The sequence below is a fragment of the Bison bison genome, unplaced genomic scaffold, assembly GCF_000754665.1.
Source record: "Bison bison bison isolate TAMUID 2011002044 unplaced genomic scaffold, Bison_UMD1.0 scf7180017864517, whole genome shotgun sequence".
NCBI lineage: Eukaryota > Metazoa > Chordata > Mammalia > Artiodactyla > Bovidae > Bison > Bison bison.
In genome coordinates, this window is record NW_011495070.1 from 6,714,502 (window position 1) to 6,735,493 (window position 20,992).

The following is a 20,992-nucleotide window of genomic DNA, read 5'->3' on the forward strand; positions in this document are numbered from 1 at the left end:
CCTAGCTAACTTACCATCTGACTTATCATCTGCCTTTAAGTTCTTGTTCCACCACTTAAATAGCTGTCTAGCTTTAGAAAGGTTATTCAGCCTAGGGTTGCTAAAAGTATTAAATCTATTATATAAAGTCCTAAGAACTATTCCTGGCAATATAGTAAAGATATATTAATATTAGAGTTTTGGGTTTTGTTGCTATTATTGTTGTTATTGTTTCTAGATGGATGAGAGGAGACAAACTATTCTGTGTCTTGAAGGCCATGTTAAAAATCCTGAATATTGAGATTTCCCTGGTGGTCCAGTGGTTAAGAATCCACCTTGCAATGCAGGGAACATGGGTTCAATCCCTGATAAGGGAATTAAGATCCCACAGGCCCCAGAACAACGAAGCCCAACTGCCTCAACTACTGAGCCCAAAAGCCACAATTACAGAGTCCGCGTCTGTACACCACTAGAAAAGGTCTCACATGATGCAAGGAAGATCCTGAGTGGTGTAACTAAGACCTGACACAGCCAAGTAAACAAATAAATAAACCTGAAATTTATCCTAAGTGCAGTCAGAACCCACTAAAAGGTTTTTCAGGAAGGGAATATCACATTTCAATTTATAAATATATTTTTAAAATCAACATGAATGAATTGATTAGGGTTGGGGGCAGGGGGCAGCAGGCAGGAATGGAAACAAGATCTACTGGAAGACTAAAGGTCATCATAATAGCTCATATAAAAAATAACTACAGGTTGGACTAGGCTAGTAGCAATAAAGTTGGAAAGAAATTGTTAGACTTATGATACATTTTGGTGGTAAAACTGATGTGATTTGGTAATGGACTAGGAGGTTAAGGGAGGAAAGGGTATAAATGATGGCTTCTTACAATAACCAGCCCCAAATCTTGAATAAAGTCTTCCCTACTATATGTACTCTAATGACTGTCACTGTATTTTTTTTTTTTTAACACTTCTCAAATGAGAGTTATCTTCCCAGGCTCAGCTAAAATATGAACTTTCTATCACAGGAGCTAATAGCTGTCTCCTCCTCACAACACTCTGTACATTATAAAGAGCTCTTTTCCTAAATATATATTTTCCCTAATAGAGGCAAGTTACTTTACAGTCAGTCAAGGCTATATTTCTTGCTCTAGTCCACATAAAAAAAGTGCTACATGCAATACAGGCAGTCTTGAATAACCCCACAAATGGTCTCAAAGCCAAGGCAACTCCTCAAGTTCTTTTCTTTCCTTGAAAGGAAATTCAGTTTGCTTTCTTCTCCTTTCAATTATTCTATCTTTGGGGATTCTGTTTCCCTTTAGATTAGTTGCAGAATTAACTAGTTTTTCATTGGCATCCCAATTTCTTGAAGCCACCAAAAACAAGTATTTAGGGATTCTTTTTGTTGAAGTGCTTGCTATTAATTCTACTGAAAAACGAAAGGTAACAACAAAATTAAACACAGGGTTATATTATCTTACAATAGTGGTCTTTAATTTACAGTTCCTGACTCCCTTTGTGAGAGGGTAAACTGAATGCCCCTTACTTTTATTCCCAAGGATGAGGTTCACCAAAAGTTCTTTCTTTTTTTGTGTGTGAAGGCCTTTCTTCCCAGAATATAGCCTGTAGATGAAGCCTAGACATAATAATCAGTGTCTTCTTATCTCAAGAAGATAACTGGAACTTCTAAGGGTCTCCTAAAGAGGCATGTAATGTAGCAATCGAATTAAAAACAAATGCTAAAAAAAAACAAAAACAAAAACAAATGCTATTCTGCCAGCCTTGTTTTTTCCAAACCAAAAGGCTACAGCTTACTGCTGTAAATCCAAGTAGATGCTGACTATGCTAACTATTTGAGTTCTTTCTCCTCTTCACCCAAATCCTTGGTTCCCTCTTCAAAACAATTTTGCATTTTAAGTTATTATTCTAAGTCTTTATTTTATGAGAATTAAGTTGAAGGAAAAAAAGGTATGAAAAACAAAACAAAAACAGGATTCAGATTCTCCTAAAAGTTGCATCAAACAACATGCATAATAAGAATTCCTTTTTTGCTAACTGCTTTAGAGACATAACTCTTTTCTTTTTGATATAAAACTTTCTGGGTTTATCTTTTGTAAGTTCATCTAATCATAAGAAAATCTCTAAATTCTGGCTAATGAATAATTCATTTTGTTCAAATATACTCTTAAAAAACTCCTGGAGGATAACTACTTATTATCATGACTCAGTCTTACAGAAAACATATGAAAAGTATTTACATTAAATTAAAAAACTTTAATTGTTCATTCCTTTTAAGTAAGACATATATTTTGGCTGATTTAAAAAGTAAAAGGAAATCAAACAGTTACAACCAAATGCTGAATTTAAATGTGGAGAATATGGGATATCCATTATAAAAATCTGTACTTCATTCATCTTAATAATGTCTAAGAGAAGGAAAGGAAATTAGCTATATTCCTTCTTCCCTTGATATACTCAAAAAAATTACAGAAATGTAAAAAAAATTTTAAATAAAAACTAGTCCTATCTCATCTCCTAATCCCACTCCCAAATTGTAACTAAGCACCGCAAACACACTGAGTTCTTAGCCCTATTCCCTGATTTTTTGTGAGTGGGAAGAAGTCACTTATGCTTCTGATGGCAGTATTTCCACACGATTAAAAAAAAAAAGGTGAGATTTACAAATGCTTAATTCCATTTGACTTGCTTCTCTGTCCCTAAACCCTTTGCCTTAAACAGTCAACTATGCCCTTATGATAAAACTTAAATATGACCCACCACAGTAGAAATAATTCAATCTGGAACTTACAGACTAACTATTATACTTGGTTATTTTTTGTCTTTCCTCACCTTTCCCCAAGCTAATCTACTTTAATACTATTATTTCCTCAAATGCTTGTTTTTCTCAACTTAGTTGGTAAGCTTCTTTGAGGCCAGCCACCATGTTATAGTCAACTCTGAATCACTTACTCCCTAGGAGCTGTGACAGTACTTTACATATAATAGGTACTTTGTACACGATAGATATTAGTTCACCAGTATCACAACTACGCTTAAAAACTGACATATGGAGGAGGAAAAGGGAGAATTAACCTGTTGCTTCAATTGCTTGAAAAGAAATGGTTCATGAATTTATTATTTTAGCTTAACTGAAAATACTAACTGTAAAGAACAATTTCAGGAGTTGTTAATTTATGTAATCTGCTTTGTGATAAACAAATTTTACTCCAAGGGGAATTTACATATTTTCTAGAGCCTAAATATTGCATGAATGCAGACATTGCCTCTTTTGTCTATCACTCTAACCCCATGCTTTAAACAGTGAAAGTCACTCAGTCGTGTTCAACTCTTTGTGACCCCATGGACTATACAGTCCATGGAATTCTCCAGGCCAGAATACTGGAGTGGGTAGCCTTTCCCTTCTCCAGGGGATCTTCCCAACCCAGGGATCGAACCCAGGTCTCCCACATTGCTGGAGGATTCCTTACCAGCTGAGCCACAAAGGAAGCCCATGCTTTCAACAGTGCCTGATATATAGCAGATGCTCAATCAATGTTTACTGGTGAATTAATTAATAACAGTAATGCACTACATCATCTCATACAAACCTGAAAGAACTTTAGTATGTTTTCACCCTCAACAGCTGGAGAAGGCAATGGCACCCCACTCCAGTACTCTTGCCTGGAAAATCCCATGAACAGAGGAGCCTGGTAGGCTGCAGTCCATGGCGTCATGAAGAGTCGAACATGACTGAGCGACTTCATTTTCACTTTTCACTTTCATGCATTGGAGAAGGAAATGGCAACCCACTCCAGTGTGGGTTGCCTGGAGAATCTTGCCTGGAGAATCCGAGGGACGGGGGAGCCTGGTGGGCTGCTGTCTATGGGATTGCACAGAGTCGGACATGATTGAAGCGACGGCAGCAGCACCCTCAACAGCAATCTTTGTGATGGGTAAAATACAACACGTAAAAAACTACAGTATTAACCGAGTTCTCACAGTGGCAGAAGCTCTTTTAGTGCTATCATTCCCAACAGTCAAGATAATGGTCCTCAAAGTATGATCCCTGGGCCAGCAGCATTAACATCATCTGGGGACTTGTTAAAAATGCAAATTCTTGAATTCCACCCCACTGAATCACAAATCCTGGAGGTGAGGCCTAGCGATCTGTATTTTAATAAGCACTGCAAATGATTATGACGTTATGCTCAAGTTTGAGAACCACTAGTCACAGAAATTTTTTTCATGGAAATTGAAGGGATCTCAAACCAACAAAAAAGTAAGGAAAGATTAGATGAGACTTTTAAGAAATGTACTTGATGTACAAACACCAAAATGTTTTTAGAATAAGTTAAGTCAAGCCATTAAGTGACATGAAAAACTACCACTATACAGTTAAGAGGCTTTTTTTCTTTTCCTTAGCAGAAATCATAAAACTGTATTCAATAAGAAACATATTTAAAGTGGCTTTCAGATCCCTATTATGAGCTATTAAGGAAAGAGAACAGAAGCAGTGCAGAATATGGAGAAGAAAAGGAAGATAAGGTAGACAGCTAAAATAAGACATGAATGAGATAGAAGAAAATTGTTTTTTAGATCCACCTGAAATTTAGCACCTTAATTTTAAATAAAGTACAAACCATAGTAGTTTTCACAGTCACATTATCTGGGACCTCATGACCAACAGAAATCATAAAATATTTTCATATTGTATTATAGTTATTACATATTTCTCAAAATATAATTGATGGTCATCACCACCTTGAAATTATAGCAGTAAATTTGATCTGCCACTAAATCTCATTATTTAATATATTATTAAGGAAACATGTATTACTATATCACAATTAAAAATAGCCTAAAAGCTATATTTCCATATATTTGGTTCCTTGGTATTCCTAGGTATTTTATATATTTAAAAACGTTAAATATGAGAGAAGGTCCACAGGCTTTACCACATGGCCAAAAAGGCCCACAATACAAAAACATTAAAAAATCATGCAAAAGCTAATAGTTAACAGTTGTGTTAAAAGTGTTCTTGACCTCTTCTTAGGTTATGCGCCCTTTCACAAATCTGAGAAAATGTATAGACCCTTTCCCAAGTTTACAACAGGGCATGGGGCGTGCAGAAGGGACAATGATTCCTCCTCCTGAAACAGCATTATATCAAAGCACCCACATCTTGATTACTAAAAGAAACACTAGTTGTGCAACTACTTTAATTTCTATTAACTTTTAGCTTAGTATGGGCAATAAGCACGTCTATAGCCCAAACCTGCAGAGGCAGACAATTTAGTGGAAAGTGAATAAGAATAGTCAACTAGCTTAAAATTAGGAAACTGTGAATGAGGAGCTAAGGACTTTAGTCTTTATTTCAGGTAATGCCTTTATTGTCTTACTTTACTTTTCATTTACAGTACTCAATATTTTGGAAACAAATTTGTATAAAAAACATACTTTGTTGAAAATTCTTAAAAAAGCTTCCTACCACCTTTTAGATAAGGCCCAAAAAACAGATATAAAGGTTTCAGAGTCCTCACCAGTTAAGATTTTACTTCTTTCGCTTCATTTTAATCCCCTTTTCTTGTCATAAACCATAATCTAGCCATATTGAATACCTTTCTGCTAATTAAATAGACTATGTTCTCCTTCCTCCAGACTTTCAGACATGCTATTCACTACATGACTAATTACTTCACACCTTTCAAACCTGTTTAAATGTCACTTCCTCATGAAGGCATTCTGACCTCCTAGCCATTCCTCTGCTGTATGCTCTCTAAACCTTTCATTAATCCTACCATAACACTAACTCATCACATTGTATTGCAGCAGCAATGTGTTTAACTGTTCATCTTTTCCACAAAGCTGAAAGCCTGGTGAGGGCCAAGGCAGGGTCCTGCTTATCACAAGAATTTCAGCTCTGAGCCTGACAGGCTGTAGGTCCGCAGTAAGACCTGGGAGAGGAATGGATTTGCCTACAGTTTAAAAGCGTTCCTATTTGTATACCTAAGAAGCCTGAGCCATCCCTACTTTGTAACACTTGTAACCTTATGTGCTACTCATTTAAAATTTTATATAATCTGCATTTAACCCTCTCCACAGTCTGGTTAATAAAACTGTATTACTTAGATACATTGTTATATATAAAATTGGAAGTTATTAGTGTTTAAAAAAACAAGTCTGAGTACAAAGGAATGAATGCTACTAGTTTCCCAAACTAAACAAGTATCCTTTAATGATCTACTATCTGGATATACTTATCTTTCCTTTTATATAAAACAGATGTTTCTTGAAAAGTATACAAATATCATTTAAATCATTCCTTTTCATTTATTAATTGATGGGGTAGTTCTTTGCTTTTGACCACTAGAAATCTGTGGCTATTTAAAAAAGCCTTTAAAGGATCCTGTTTTAAAATGATAGTTTAAAAGCTTTCTAGGTCACAAAATTCAATTAAAAACCGCCAATTATGATAAAATTCTACTTTTTTTTTTTGGCCCTACAGTGGCTTGAGGAATCATAGTTCCCCAACTAGGGCCCCAGCAGTGAAAGCACCAAGTCCTGACCACTGGACCACCAGGAAATTCCCAAACTCTTCCTACTGAGTTAAGTAAAAGCATCATATTAGAATACTTTTTCATCTTCTATACACTCCATAATTTAAAATTGTATCTTATGGTTATTTTGTATACTTTTAAACAATATAATTAAATGGTGCTTTAAATACCCTCTCTTAAAAGACAGTAAAGAATTTAGAGATCTTAGCATACATAGGGGAGAAGGCAATGGCACCCCACTCCAGTACTCCTGCCTGGAAAATCCCATGGACGGAGGAGCCTGGTAGGCTGCAGTCCATGGGGTCGCGAAGAGTCGGACACAACTGAGCGACTTCACTTTAACTTTTCACTTTTATCCACTGGAGAAGGAAATGGCAACCCACTCCAGTGTTCTTGCCTGGAGAATCCCAGGGACGGGGGAGCCTGGTGGGCTGCTGTCTACGGGTCTGCACAGAGTCGGACACGACTGAAGCGACTTAGCAGCAGCAGCGTATATAGATATCTCCACAACTGCAACTCATCTCATTTTTCATAAACCAGATATTTTGATATCTAATTCCCAGATAATGGGAATTTCAGGAAGATTCATAATTGCATGATAACATAGTTCATTAATTCTAAGACATTTTTTCACATTTTGGAATCTCTGAAATCGGTGTATTTCACAATTGGCAGCATTTTTTCTTTCAGTGGTCTAAAAATGTTTCTTACAATTGATGGCATCTCAGATTAAATGAAATACTGTCAATAAAATATTGAAAACTTTTCTCTAATAATGCTTTTTAACTAAATAATAGTATAATTGTAACTCAAACATTCTAGAATCAAAACTAAATAAACTTAAGATTTACACTTTACCTTTTTAGAAAACTAGTGACCAGGTTAAACTCAAGAAAATAGATAACTGAACGAAAACACTTCTTAAAAAGTTATTTTAGGAAAAAGTATAGATTAGTAGCAGAAATAACAGACATGGAAAAAAAAAAGAAACAGGCTTGAAGATGTTCAGTCAGTAGTAACTTCCAAGCAAGTAGAGGCAGGAAATAGCCCTAAAGTTTTATCCATAAAAAGAAACAAGTATTAGGAACAAGACAGAGGATTTAATTTTAGATAGCAAATTATTTAGGAGGAAAAATACTATTTTAATCTTTCTCCTACAAGGAGGACTCACTGTCAGCCTTTAAACAAAAATATTGTAGAGGGAGTAGAAATAATTGTAATTAAATGTAAATGGCAAACATTCTTAATAAATTAAAGACCAACCTACCAGCATTGTCTTCCTTCTGGCTCAATCTGTTTCCCCTTCAGGTAATCCTAGGAAAGGGGCTCCTTTTCAGATCCCCAGTTTTTCATGTCGATCTTCTACCTCCCTGTGGCAACAATATTTTCTAATTAAAAGAGTCCTCTTGTGCCACAGGGAGGATTTCTGACGGTATAACAAATACAAACGTTATTCACAACTCATCATGAAGTCAACCTAGTCTTGAGATTCTTCAAGAAAGAAATTTGGTTCCTTATTTTTCAAGAGAAATCTGGTTTTTATTTTTTAAAACTCCATTTCAAAAAAGCTAATCTTTCATTTATTTTTTAAAAAAAAGCACTACTTTCTTGTTGAAGTATATAAAAATTCTTATCATTCATCTATCTTTCCAGCTAATCTCTAGACACAATTTTGTTGATCATAAAAAAAAGCTTTCTGAGTTCTCTTGACAATTACTTTAGCTAGTAAGACCAACCTTTTATATTTTGATACCTGGTTAGAAACCAAAGTCCTGTTCCCAATGATCAGAAGAGAGTAGTAGGAAGCTATCAGATCCCTTTCAGTCAATGTTTGTTAGTAAAGATTAATAAATAAATCTATGTGCATTATATAACATGATGCTAATTATGCTTAAAACATACATTAAAAAAAGATCAGCAGGGAATTTAGAAAAGTGGTAGTTACCGTCCCCTCACTGGTAAGATTACGGGTGATTTTCACTGTTTGTTTATTCTTTGCAATACTTTTCCAGTTTTTCCAGTGAGCATGTATTGCTTTTATAGACAAAAATAAAAAGTCAAATTTAGGTATAAGCAAGAATGAATAAAACTTACTGTGATTTTTAAGATAAAGGTAATCTAAGTATGACAACATTATGGCTTTGATATATTTTGGATGACAATAGTTATGTTTTGGATGAGTACCTTTTTATACTTTAAATAACCCAACAGTATCCAATAGCTTTTTTTAGCTTATATAAAAAAGAAAACACATTTAAGATTTTACATACATGATTCTTGATTATACTGCAATTCTAAGTCAAAACTCAATTTACTTCAGTCTATATTTCCTAACAGTTATGTGTTAAACACTATATTATATATTATATTCAAATAAAATAAATAGAATTAAAGTATGGGCCCTGTATTCAAGGGGCTTGTATGCTTACTTTGAAAACAAAAGGAGTATACACACAAGAATAGTATAAGAAAGTAAATGATCAAGTGCCTACATCCAGATGGTCTAACAGAAGATCAGGAGAGGCAGTGTGGGCAGTTTCATGTAGATGGGCCTGAAGGTATGAATAATACTTCACATTCTTGATAGAAAACTATATTTGAGCAAAAGCTCAAAAGCATAAATAGCACAGCTACGCAGAGGGCAGAAAGGAAACAGTTAGAGTATAGCGCTTCTGTAGAAAAGAAAGCCAGATTTAAAAGGCTCTACTTCTGGATGATTCGGTGGGTCAATGAATTTGGTAGAGGAGTGGACTTGGAAATCTGATAAACAAAAGAACTTCAGGAGAATGATAAATGTAGATACCAGAGCACAGTAAGTTAAGGAAGGAACAAGAAAGAAAAAGTACAGACTTATGGTATAAAACATTTGTCTTTTTAAAAAGTCAAAGTGAAAGGAAAGATAAGTACTACAACAGAGAAGTAGAGAAGTATTAAACAAATGTATGTTTCAATGTATAAAAGGCCTTCTCCATATCTGAAGGCACAAAGAGAGGTGTTAATGAAGTTAAGGAACACTTATGGAGTACTTCCATCACAAGCACTGTGTTTTATAGGTTTATTTTATATAATCTTCACAACCTTGAACTCCTATCTTACGACAGTAAGATAGACTCTGAAAAGGTTAATTATTGTCAAGTAAGTGATAAGCGGAAACCTGAAACCAAGACTAACTAACCCAATCAATATTCTTCCTTTTCCTATTAAAGAGAGCTACTTAAAAGGCTTAAAAGAAAAAAAATTAAGCTCAAGATCAGTCACCCAGGATTTTATATCATATTTGACTACTCTCTGGCTCTTGTTCACAACTTCAAAATGTACACATTCCTTAAGGTTAATTTCTTAATTCTGTGTCCTTTGTTCTCGATCACAGAATGACAAATATAGAATTTAAAATCTTGCCCTGAGGAAATCTTTCAAACTCCTCTCCCCTTGGAGCTTTCATTTATTTCTGTGGCTTCAATGAGGATGATTCTCCAATTAGTCTCTCTTTGACCTTTCTGTACTAAGCTTCAGTTGTACCAGATAAGTCTTTCATTTGTTCTATGGATCTATTCCCCACCCTCCACCCTGTTTTCTGTCCCAGGAGGCTGACTTCCCTGGGCTCCTTCTATGTGGCACTGCCCTCAAGTCAGCTATCTCCTTTGACCAAAGGTTCCAGATTCTCTCCAGGTAACCCTCTCTCCAGGGCTCTATTCTTTTGGGTTCCAGTAACCCTTCCCTCTGGCCCTTGGGCCAAAGGAAAGAAATAACTCTATTATTGCTAGCTCAGGAGTACCACGCTATCACTTATGGTCACTCTACAATCGCTGACATATTTGTAACTATCCATTTATTAAAACATTCTTTAAATTATCCTAATTTGAATATGCCCTCTCTTTTGTGATGGGACACTGACCATACACTTACATGTCTTTTTAAATACCTAAATATATCCCCTCAGATGCCCTGCTTCAAATCAAAATCAACATGCTTATTGTCAAACTTATCTGCTTTCCCCAAACTCCTTTATGATACTTTCATCATTATTAAGGTTAAAAAAAACTGAGAAATATCTTAACTGTTTCTTTCCATAATCCATCATGCCAAGTCTTACTAGATCTTACATAGTATTGCTTATATAAGCCCCTTCTGTTCCTACTGCTTCTGTGCATGGGCTTGGACACTCAGTCGTGTCCAGCTCTCTGCAGTCCATGGGATTCTCTCGGCAAGAATATCGGAGTACAGTGCCCTTTCTCCTCAAGGGGATCTTCCTGAACCAGGAACTGAACCCAAGTCTCTTAGTCTCCCACACTGGCAGGTGGATTCTTTACCATTAGTGCCACCTGAGAAGCCCCCTATTGCTTCTACCCTGTCTCAGTACTTCTCAAGCCATCCCTGCCTCATACTACAACAGCTAGTCTTTCTGCTTCATCTTTACAATTCATCCTGTATCTACTACTAAGCATCTATGATTATCTACTCAAAACCCTCCAAATCTTGCTGTTTCTTATATGCTTAATTATTAACTTAAGTTCAAATTACAAACTAGTCACAATTCTTAATGGAACCTATTAATATCTTATTTATTCAGTATCTCCTAAACGTATCTTGAATTTCTACATTCCACCCATTTGTTAACTCTATTTCCCTCATTCTTCATGCCATTCGCCTACCTCATCCAAATCCTATCATTTGTCTTCCTCCTTTACTTTCTCTAAAACATTCCCTAATCCTGTAATCGAACTTTCCTCTTCTGAACATTTCTTTGAATTTATAAATAGTGCTCAATTGATTTTATATTGGTTTATCTTTTTTATAATATATGTATCTTATCTCCACAAAATATAAATCACTACCTCCCTGTGGGAAACAAACATGTTGAACACAGTGCCCTGGCACATAACAAACACAAAATATTTACTAATATGTTTTCATAAATTGAAGTGGAGGGTAAATATAGTTTAAGTTAAGGTACAAAATGAAGAAGCAGATGCTAAACAGCTCGATCTTTTCAGGCAAGTCTTAAAAAAGTTTTCTAGGAAAACTTATTATTGATTGTATTGGTATAAACTTCTTACTTTTTACATGGTAATCTGTAACAACCTTTTAAAATTTATATTATTTATATATATACACATATTTTTAAAGAGTGAATATAAAAACTGAGTTTCCGCATCTTAGTAGGGAATCTAAGAGATGCCTCTCCACCCCCAACTCAACACATTAGTCTCTCCAGCAGCCTCCTAAAACTGCTGGAGTCTGTAGCCACCAGCACAGGTATTTCAGTCTGCCAGAGTCGAGACCACCCTTCATCCATACTTTGTTACTATTCCTCCAAAGGTCCTTATGATTATTAAACTTTAGTTATCACCAAAAAGCAACTTATAGGTTTAGATGAGTATGTCTGCTTTTTTAAAGTTTCAAATATATTTGGGTTTTCTCTATATAACTTAAGAGAAGATTACTATTACACACAAGCAATGTGAGGGAAATGTAGATATTCAGTCTATAAAAAATGTGAAGCAAGACAGCCTATAGTTATCACTAACAAAATAAGGAATCATTTTATACACAAAATAATGAAAACAGCTAAATGTACATCATTATATGATTTTAGTACTCCTGCCTAGATGACACTATGAATATTGCGTCTCATACAGACATGTATGTATGGGTATACAGGAATAAAAGAAGAAAAACTTCAATGAAAACATGCAGAGAACTGATATAACAGACCAATAAACACAATTATGAACATTTGTAGACTAATGTAATCTAAATGATAATGTAGGATCATTCCAAGAAGTGTTTCCCAGATGTGCAAAAGGTACTCTTTTCTATACAGATCTCATTTCTACCAATTCACCAAACAGAAACTGCTGTAGCCATCTTATAAATATTCCTTTCCTTTCCTTCCCAATTATTTTTCTTCTCCAAAACCTACATATATCTGAGATTTAAATGAAATATTTATTATCACCACAAGAAATGAACCTGATCCAAATCCACTAAAAGGAAACATATATTACAGTAAGTCATAACAACCTTTATTCATCTGTGTAGGTTCTAGATATCAGGAAAATTAAAATTTATTTAGATTTTAACTCATGTAAAAACACATTTTAGTCTTTAAGAAAAAACATAATCCAGCTCAATTAACTGATTTTAAACTAATCTATGTATATTAACACTCTTATTAAGTTACTATGAGCCAGAGCATTTTTAAATAAATTAGTATATTGTAGTCTCCAAGTTCTGCATGCCTTATGATGAATAAATATGAGTGTTCTGATTATAGATGTATGAGCAAGTAGTTTTCATTCTGAATTTGGCATTGCTTTTAAAAAAAGTTATATCTGAATGTTATATCTTAGAGTGTTGTTCTGTAAAGAGAGCCAAGAATAGCTACACTATCCTCTTCTATATTTTTAGAAGTAATATGGATTTTAGAAGTAAAATGACTTTTAAAATCCATGAGACAGAATGGAATTAAAAACAAAATGTAAGATGAACTTTTCAGTACTTTTAGTCTGTTTCAGTATATTTATTAAAATTTCCTTTTAGTGTTGAAGAAAAATAAATCTAAAAAATATTATCAAGTATTCAAAACCTACTTTCATAATGCCATTAAAGTAATTGTTCTTTTATCCAGACTTTGTATATCCTCTTTTTCAATATTATAAATAATCACTTTTTTTTTTTTCAATTATTTTTATTTGACCGCACTGGGTCTTAGTTGCAGTATATGGGATCTAGTTCCCTGGCCAGGGATCGAACCTGGGCCCCCTGCACTGGGAGCACAGAAACTTAGCCACCGGATCACCAGAGAAGTCCCTAAATAATCACTTTTATCTCTGTAATGCAAATTATATCATCACCCCTCAGAGAGTTCAAGAAGAAAGTAAAATCTCTTAAATGGATTATATTCACTTCCTATTTGGATTCTTTTTGCCATATTAATTTAAATTAATGAACTGTTGACCATTAACTGTATAACCAGTAAGATCTGGTAAACAGGCTCTGGTGTTTTAATGTGAATTTAAATTTCTACTGATATAAATTTGGCATTGTAATTTTCATTTTTCCAAGTTTACAATTTACTACCAAAATCATAGTTTTTCTTATTTTTTTTGATCAAAACATTTTCCAGAAATTTCAATCGGTTCTATTCTTTTTTATTCAACTTAAACAATCACATTTTTCTGTTCCATTAGTTCTACTTAGTTATGCCCCTGTAGTAAAATCAGTTACAATATCTACTTCAAAATATCATCCTGCATAATACTTTTTATAAGTGCTCTTCTTTTCCTCAAGAGGAAAATTCATCTCCGTCACTAAACTTGTAGCTTCAGACTGGAAAACTCTCCAAACTCTCAAAAAAAAAAAGTATCTTCCTGCCACTTGCACTGTAAATCAAGTATCACTCCACACTATAGCCACGAAGTCTTTATGAATGTTTAGCTATCTGTTTTAATAAAATGACTTGATTACCACTGTACACAGGGTTTGCCGGCACGGCTGTCATCACTGTACCTCCAAAGAGCAAGGTAAGTTTCAATCCCTCAGCTCAACAAAAAATAAAACTGTGGAGGAAGAACAGATTTAAGCTGGAGGAAGCTAATAGTCCTAGGGAATACAACTGGGCCTCAACAAGCAGAAAGACATCAAATAAAAATTTTTAATCATGAGATTCTGCTACATTTAAAGAAATTTATCCAAAGTACTAGAAATTTTTATTAGGATTGTAAACCAAATACAAGGATTTCTTTTCCTATTAACTAATAAAGAAAAATTTTAATGTTTATTTTATAAAACTGTCACTATAATCTTTCTGGTAAAAAAATCCTTTTTTCTTTAGGGTCAATGGCAAAAAATGAAAAGGTTTCTCCAAGAATTATACATACCAATGCCCAACTAAACATACAGTTATCTCACCACAGACATTGAAATACCAAAATTTCTAAGAAGACCAAAAAGTAAAGAGAAATTTGATACACTACTACAAAGACACTTTTGAGCTAGAGAAGAAGAAATGATACTGCTCTAATGCTACTGGTTAAAAGAAACTCTACTCTGCTATGGAATGAGGATACTTTATTTTTTTAATTAAGAAAAATCATATACTGGTCTACTGATGTCTACAAATAAATAACAACTAGTCAATACTGCCACTCCCAGGAAAAAAATGACAAAAATAGTTCTATTATTATCGGTCTGTAATTTTTCTTTAGAAGTCAATGATATGAGATTGTTGTACCTCAAAGAATTATTATGTAGAACTTCATATATAAACTCTCTTAAGAAATGTTTCACTCGTTTCCAAGCTATACTAAATAGCATTAAAAAAGAGATTTTTTCAGTATATTATTCAACTGGCAATAATTATGTTGACACTTACAAAATGAGAAAGTTAAAAATAATGAACATTTTATGAGATGTCTACCTGTTTCCACATTCTCCGTCTCAACTTCTTGTTCTTCTGCCACATCTTGCATCATATAAGTCTCATCATCATAAACCAGAACCTGGGCTGCATAGCCCTGCTCTAATCTGGCACTTGGAACTGGCTCCACAATCACTGCTGGATATTCAGAAACCTTTCCACTTTCCTACAAGAGCAAATTTAAAAAAACAATCAGCCTCTTTATTCACAAATTCTGAATTCATTTATAAATCCTTGAGTTCATATAGTCTCAAGGAGTTCAAATGAGTTTCATGTATCATAAATATGAATGTAAAAACCAAAGCAAGGATGAAAAGGACTCATTTTAATAATCTTTTCAAGTCTCAAAAGGTGAGACATATGTTAAACATTTTAAATAGTCAGGGCTTTAGGATTAAGATGGCAAATTAAAAACATGCATATAACTTCACTCTCTCATGAAAGCCCACTAAAATGCAATAAAAGACTTTTAGACATAAACTCATAAGAAGAGATAAGAGCAACAAAATCTTGAAAGACTGATAGTGAATGGATGAATATTAATAAGTGGTTTAGCAGACCGAGGAAAGCCAAATCATAGCCTGGCAGCAAAAAATAAATGAGACACAACACACTTTACACTGGAGAATCCACAGAAGGCAATACCAATTACTTCTGGAAATAGAGGAGCAGCAGGTGGTGGAGAAAGAAGAGGGGGGTTAAAACAAGGAAGATTCCATTAAAGTTGTTTGAAAAGCACTTTTATTCCTAGACCTGCTCCCTCCTCCATGATGCTAGGCAACCGGCCCTTCCCCACCTCAGCAGAAGATTGGAGAGTTACTTTCTGGAGAGAGAAAAACAAGAGCATCTTTGAGGTACATAGGCACATTTACTAGTATCAATTCTGTACCCAAAGTAGAGTTCCCCAATCAGCTTCTTAGTCCTCCACTTTTAACCATGAGCAGACAGCCAAGTATTACTAGTCATCCAAGCAAAAGCCTCTAACACAAAACATACCATTTACTTACATATACATTTATAAATTTATATTCTTCACAGAAATAAGAGAAGATATATCCAAAAAGCAGGAACAAAATACAAATTAATAAAGAACATTAAAAAATAAAGAGTTCTGAGAAATTAAAAACACAACAGCTAAAATGAGGCATGGAAGATAACACTGAGGCAGTCTCCCAGGAACCAGAGAAAAAAGAGGAGAGAATGGGAACACTACTAAAGGATCAATCCAGGATGACCAATGATCAATACCAAGCTCCTGAGTAACAGGAGTTTCAGAAAAAGAAACAAGGGAAGAAAAAAGCTGAAAGAAAGAAAAAAATTTCAGAAATTTTCATAGCGTGGAAGGATATGAGGCGACCATTTAAAAACATCTACCAACTGTTAAGTATAAACAAATAAAGAATAAGACCTACACTGAGGCACACCACTGTGAAATATCACAATTAAGGAACAAAAAGAGGATTCTATAAGATTCTTGAAAGAAAATACAGGTCATATACAAAGAATCAGAACTCAGACTTCAGTCTTCTTCACAGTCATACTGGAAGGAAGATGGATGACAATGGAACCATTTCTTCAAAATTATAAAGGAAAATTATTTCCAATCTAGAATTCTTCACCCAATCTTATGAAAAAGTAAAGATATTTTCTCAGACATAAAAGATCTCAAAATGTTTACCTTCCATGCATCTTTTCTCAAGAAGAAACTGGAGAGTGTATTCCACTAAAAAAGTAAACGTTTAATAAAGACGATAACCTAGAATATAGAAGGTCTAATATGGGAGAGAGGAAATACCAATGTTTAGGAGGATCGGACTGTGAGGAGAGGTTCCAGGACACCAGCTGTGCACTGGATCTGAAGGGCAACTAGTTCAGTTGCAGCAAAGTAACTCCTGAGACAGCAGGATAAACTGTCATCACCAAGATGACCACTGACACTGGTCCTAAGGACAGGATGCCCATAAGCCTATTCCAGATTTTTATTTATATTTGGCTTATCTTGCTATATTTACTCACCCTACCTTCCCTTGCTACCTGGATCAGCCTGAGAACCTCCCAGATGTATTCTGCTTTATGTAATCTACTCCTAAGTTTTGGAAGACCACAAAGAGCTCAAAAACCAAAAATAAACAACAGCACAATAGCACTCTTTCCATATGACCATATACCTATTGAAGAAGGCTGCAATACCAAGCTCATACCCTAGCACTGCCATATGTCTGATCAAGATGGCCTTATGTTTCCAAAACTAACTCAACACACTGCTTAAGGATTACCTGAGTAGAATCTCTGGAAGCTCAGTGAATCCAAAGTCAGACTAGTTAGCCTATCTCCCAGAAGCTTTTATTAACTATAGTAATGCTGTCCCTTCCTAACTCTAAAGCTAAGTACACTATGCATTTTCTCAAAGTAAATAATATGTTGTCTAGGAGATATCCAGAGAGAATAAAACTATAAAGAAAAGTAAAAGACTGTTAACACATTAAGTCAGGATCATGGCACCTCAGGGAACAGGTATGGGGACAGGAGGTGCAGCACACTTAGTGTTCTAAAATATCAATAATTTCTATTTTTTTAACCTGAATGATAGATAATATGTCCTCTTTTTGTTATTCTTAGATTGACACATAATATCTTATATACTCTTCACTTTGTATAAAATATTGCACAAATTTTTAAAATAAATTACAAAAGAAAGATATGGTGAATTTTTAAAAAGAAAGTACATATTGAATACTAACCTTGAATTTCTTACTGTGTATACGGCAAGAAATGTGTCCAACTTACTAACATTAGAAAAAAATTCTTTTTCACCAATTGGATATAGTGATAGTTGAATCTTCATGCTGATCATGCTTCTTGACCAGCTTTATAATCACAGCCTGCCAACAGCACCATCCAGTTAAATAATAGTGATTAATGAGAAGCATGGGCTTCCCTGATGGCTCAGATGGTAAAGAACTTGCCTACAATGCAGGAAACCTGGGTTCAATCCCTGGGTCAGGAAGGTCCCCTGAAGAAAGGAATGGCTACCCACTCCTATATTCTTGCGTAGAGAATCCCATGGGTGGAGGAGCCTGGTGGGCTGCACTACCTGGGGCTGCAAAGAGTTGGACACAGAGAGACCATATCCAAGGCAAGGAACACCCGAAGCTGCCAAAAGCTAACAAAGAGGCATGGGAGACATTCTCTCTCACAGCCCTCAGAAAGAATCAACTCTGCCAACCTTGTTTTCAAACTCCTAGACTGCAGAACTGTGAGACAGTGTCTACTGTTTCCAAAAGTGAAACTTTCATGATTTTTTGCTTCCATTATCTGTCCAAACCCTTTTTATCCACTCAAGGCACAGCTCCACAGAGTCTTCTACAATCCTCTAATCTGAATCAATTTTTCCATACCAAATACTTCTAGAAAAAGTTGTTTCCCTATTATCACCACTGCACATGATCCTGTATTATAATTACCTGCTTACATATCCAACACCTTGACAAGACAGTAAGATGACTAAGAGCAAGAGCCCATTTTTAATATTAAGAGTCAATTACTGTATCCTCCTCAACAATACCTCATATAAACTAAACTGTCACTTTAAGGACTTGTAGTTTGGTTAAAAGAATGATATAAATAAATCAGAGGGAAACGATTAACAGAACAGTACTACTGTATGATTCTATTTATAAACATATTTGTTTTACATATGTATTAAAAAATCTGAAGAATATACCTCTAACTACTAATAACACTGTAAGAGAGGTGAACACATAAACAGAATTTTCATTTTCTCAGTGTATTCTGAATTCGTTTTTTACAATAATCCTGTATAAGAAAAATCAAAATACTTTTTTTCCTGTTTAAATATAACAATGACAAAAAAAGAGAACTGAAAAAACAAAGGAAAAATAACAATTACCAAAAAATATATATATTAAAACTTACAGGGGTAATTTAAAAAGAAATACCATTTTGGTAATATAAAACTTGCAGGATAATATATCTCAACTAATAAAATAAATTATTTAGTTTTAATCAACTTTACCAATGTATTTTTATGCAAATACAATGCAACCATTTTAAGTGTACAGTTTTATGGATTTCTATAAATGTAGAAATCCCTGTAAGGATCATCACCATCAAGAAACAGAATACTTCTATCACCCTAGGAGGCTCCCTTGCACCCCTCATACCAGTCAAACTCTCACAATCACCACCATACCACCATCTACTCCCCCATCTACACATCCACCCACGTGGTTAATCACCAATTTTCTATCTCTATAAATTTTCTTTTCCTAAAATTTCATATATATGGAGTCAACAGTTTTGCTCTTTTGCATTTGAGTTCTTTAAGTTAGCATAATGTTAAGATTTATACTTGTCATTGCATGTTCAGTAGATCATTTCTTTTCATTGCTGAGACTCCCACTGCACTGACAGATCTCTCTACGCAAGACTGTAACCCTCCTACTGGGGCTTCCCAGGTGGCGCAGTGGTAAAGAATCTGTCTGCCAAGCAGGAGGCACAGGCTCAGTCTCTGGGTCAGGAACAATCCCCTGGAGAAGTGCAAGGTAGCCCATTCCAGTAATCTTGCCTGGAAAATCCCATGGACAGAGAAGCTTGGCAGGCTACAGTCCACGGAGTCACAAAGAGTTGGACACAACTTAGTGACTAAATAGCAGCAATACTCCTATTAATGTCTTGCTGTTCCCCTCCCTCCCTCTCCATTCCATATTTACCTACACATCAAATTACCAGATCATACGGTAATTGTACATCTAGTTTTAAAAGGACTGTCAAATTATTCTGCAAAGTGGTCACACTGTTTTACATTCCCACTAGTAACTGGCGACCCACTCCAGTACTCTTGCCTGGAAACTCCCATGGACGGAGGAGCCTGGTACGCCTCAGTCCATGGAGTCGCTGAGAGTCGGACACGACTGAGTGACTTCACTTTCACTTTTCACTTTCATGCACTGGAGAAGGAAATGGCAACCCACTCCAGTGTTCTTGCCTGGAGAATCCCAGGGACGGGGGAGCCTGGTGGGCTGCTGACTATGGGGTTGCACAGAGTCGGACACGACTGACGTGACTTAGCAGTAATGTATGAAAGGTTCATTTCCAGTTCCTCTCCAAACACGCTCTACAATTTTCACCATTCTCTAAGTATGTAGTAGTATTTCCTTGTGTTTTCACTTTGTGTTTCCCTGATAGCTAATAATATTGGGCATTTTAAAAGTGTGCTCATTAACCATTCATATATTTATCTGCTCAAATCTTCTTCTAATTTTAATGGATTATCTCCAACTTATTATTATATATCATCTGAATATAAGTCCTTTTATATAGTCTGAATACAGGTTATGTATTGTAACTCCTTTCCAATCCTTGGTTTACCTTTCCCTCCTTCCCCCTCACCACACAGCATGAAGGATCTTAGTTCCATACCAGGGATAGAACCTGAGCCCCCTGCAGTGGAAGCCTGAAGTCCTAACCAAGGGGCCACCAGGGAATTCCTGCCCTTTCATTTTATTAATGGGATATTTTTAAGGAATAGAAGCTTTTCATTTAAATGAACTTTATCATTTTTTTTCTTTTAAGGTTCATGTGTTTTATTATCAATCTAAGGAATTACTGCCTGTTTCAAGGCTGAGAAAATTTCCTCATTTTTCTCCATTTACACTATTTAAACATTTAATTATAAAAACATTTAGTCATTGTGTATGATGCAAGAAAGGACTGTAGTTCATTTATTTGCATAGGGATTAGTTGTTCCACCTCATCTGTTAAAATGACTATCCTTTCTCCACTGAATTACATTAGCACCATTACTGAAAATCAGTCAGTCTTATACGGGACTATGCGATGTTCCACTGATTCACAGGTCTGTCAGTATACCAACACCACACTATCTCAATTACTGGATCTTAACAGTAAGTCTTTAAATCAGGTATGTAAGCCCTCCAACTCTGTTCTTAAACCATATATCTTCTGATCCACAGCTATGTTACATTTTTCCATTTATTCAGGTGTT

The 20,992-nt window shown here is 35.1% G+C and overlaps 1 protein-coding gene across 8 annotated transcripts in view; it reads right to left on the bottom strand.

Annotated features, from left to right (window-relative positions):
* ELF2 (E74-like factor 2 (ets domain transcription factor)) overlaps window positions 1-20,992 on the bottom strand; it is a 99,971-nt gene that overhangs the window by 37,692 nt on the left and 41,287 nt on the right. For 6 of the 8 annotated variants that reach the window (XM_010830271.1, XM_010830274.1, XM_010830276.1 and 3 more), the window contains one exon: window positions 14,965-15,130. In XM_010830271.1, coding sequence (XP_010828573.1) covers window positions 14,965-15,130 — 166 coding nt within the window. Of the gene's footprint in view, window positions 1-7,809; window positions 7,913-8,487; window positions 10,773-14,964; window positions 15,131-20,992 lie in introns of those variants that run through there. The other 2 variants (XM_010830281.1, XM_010830282.1) reach the window with 2 other exon arrangements.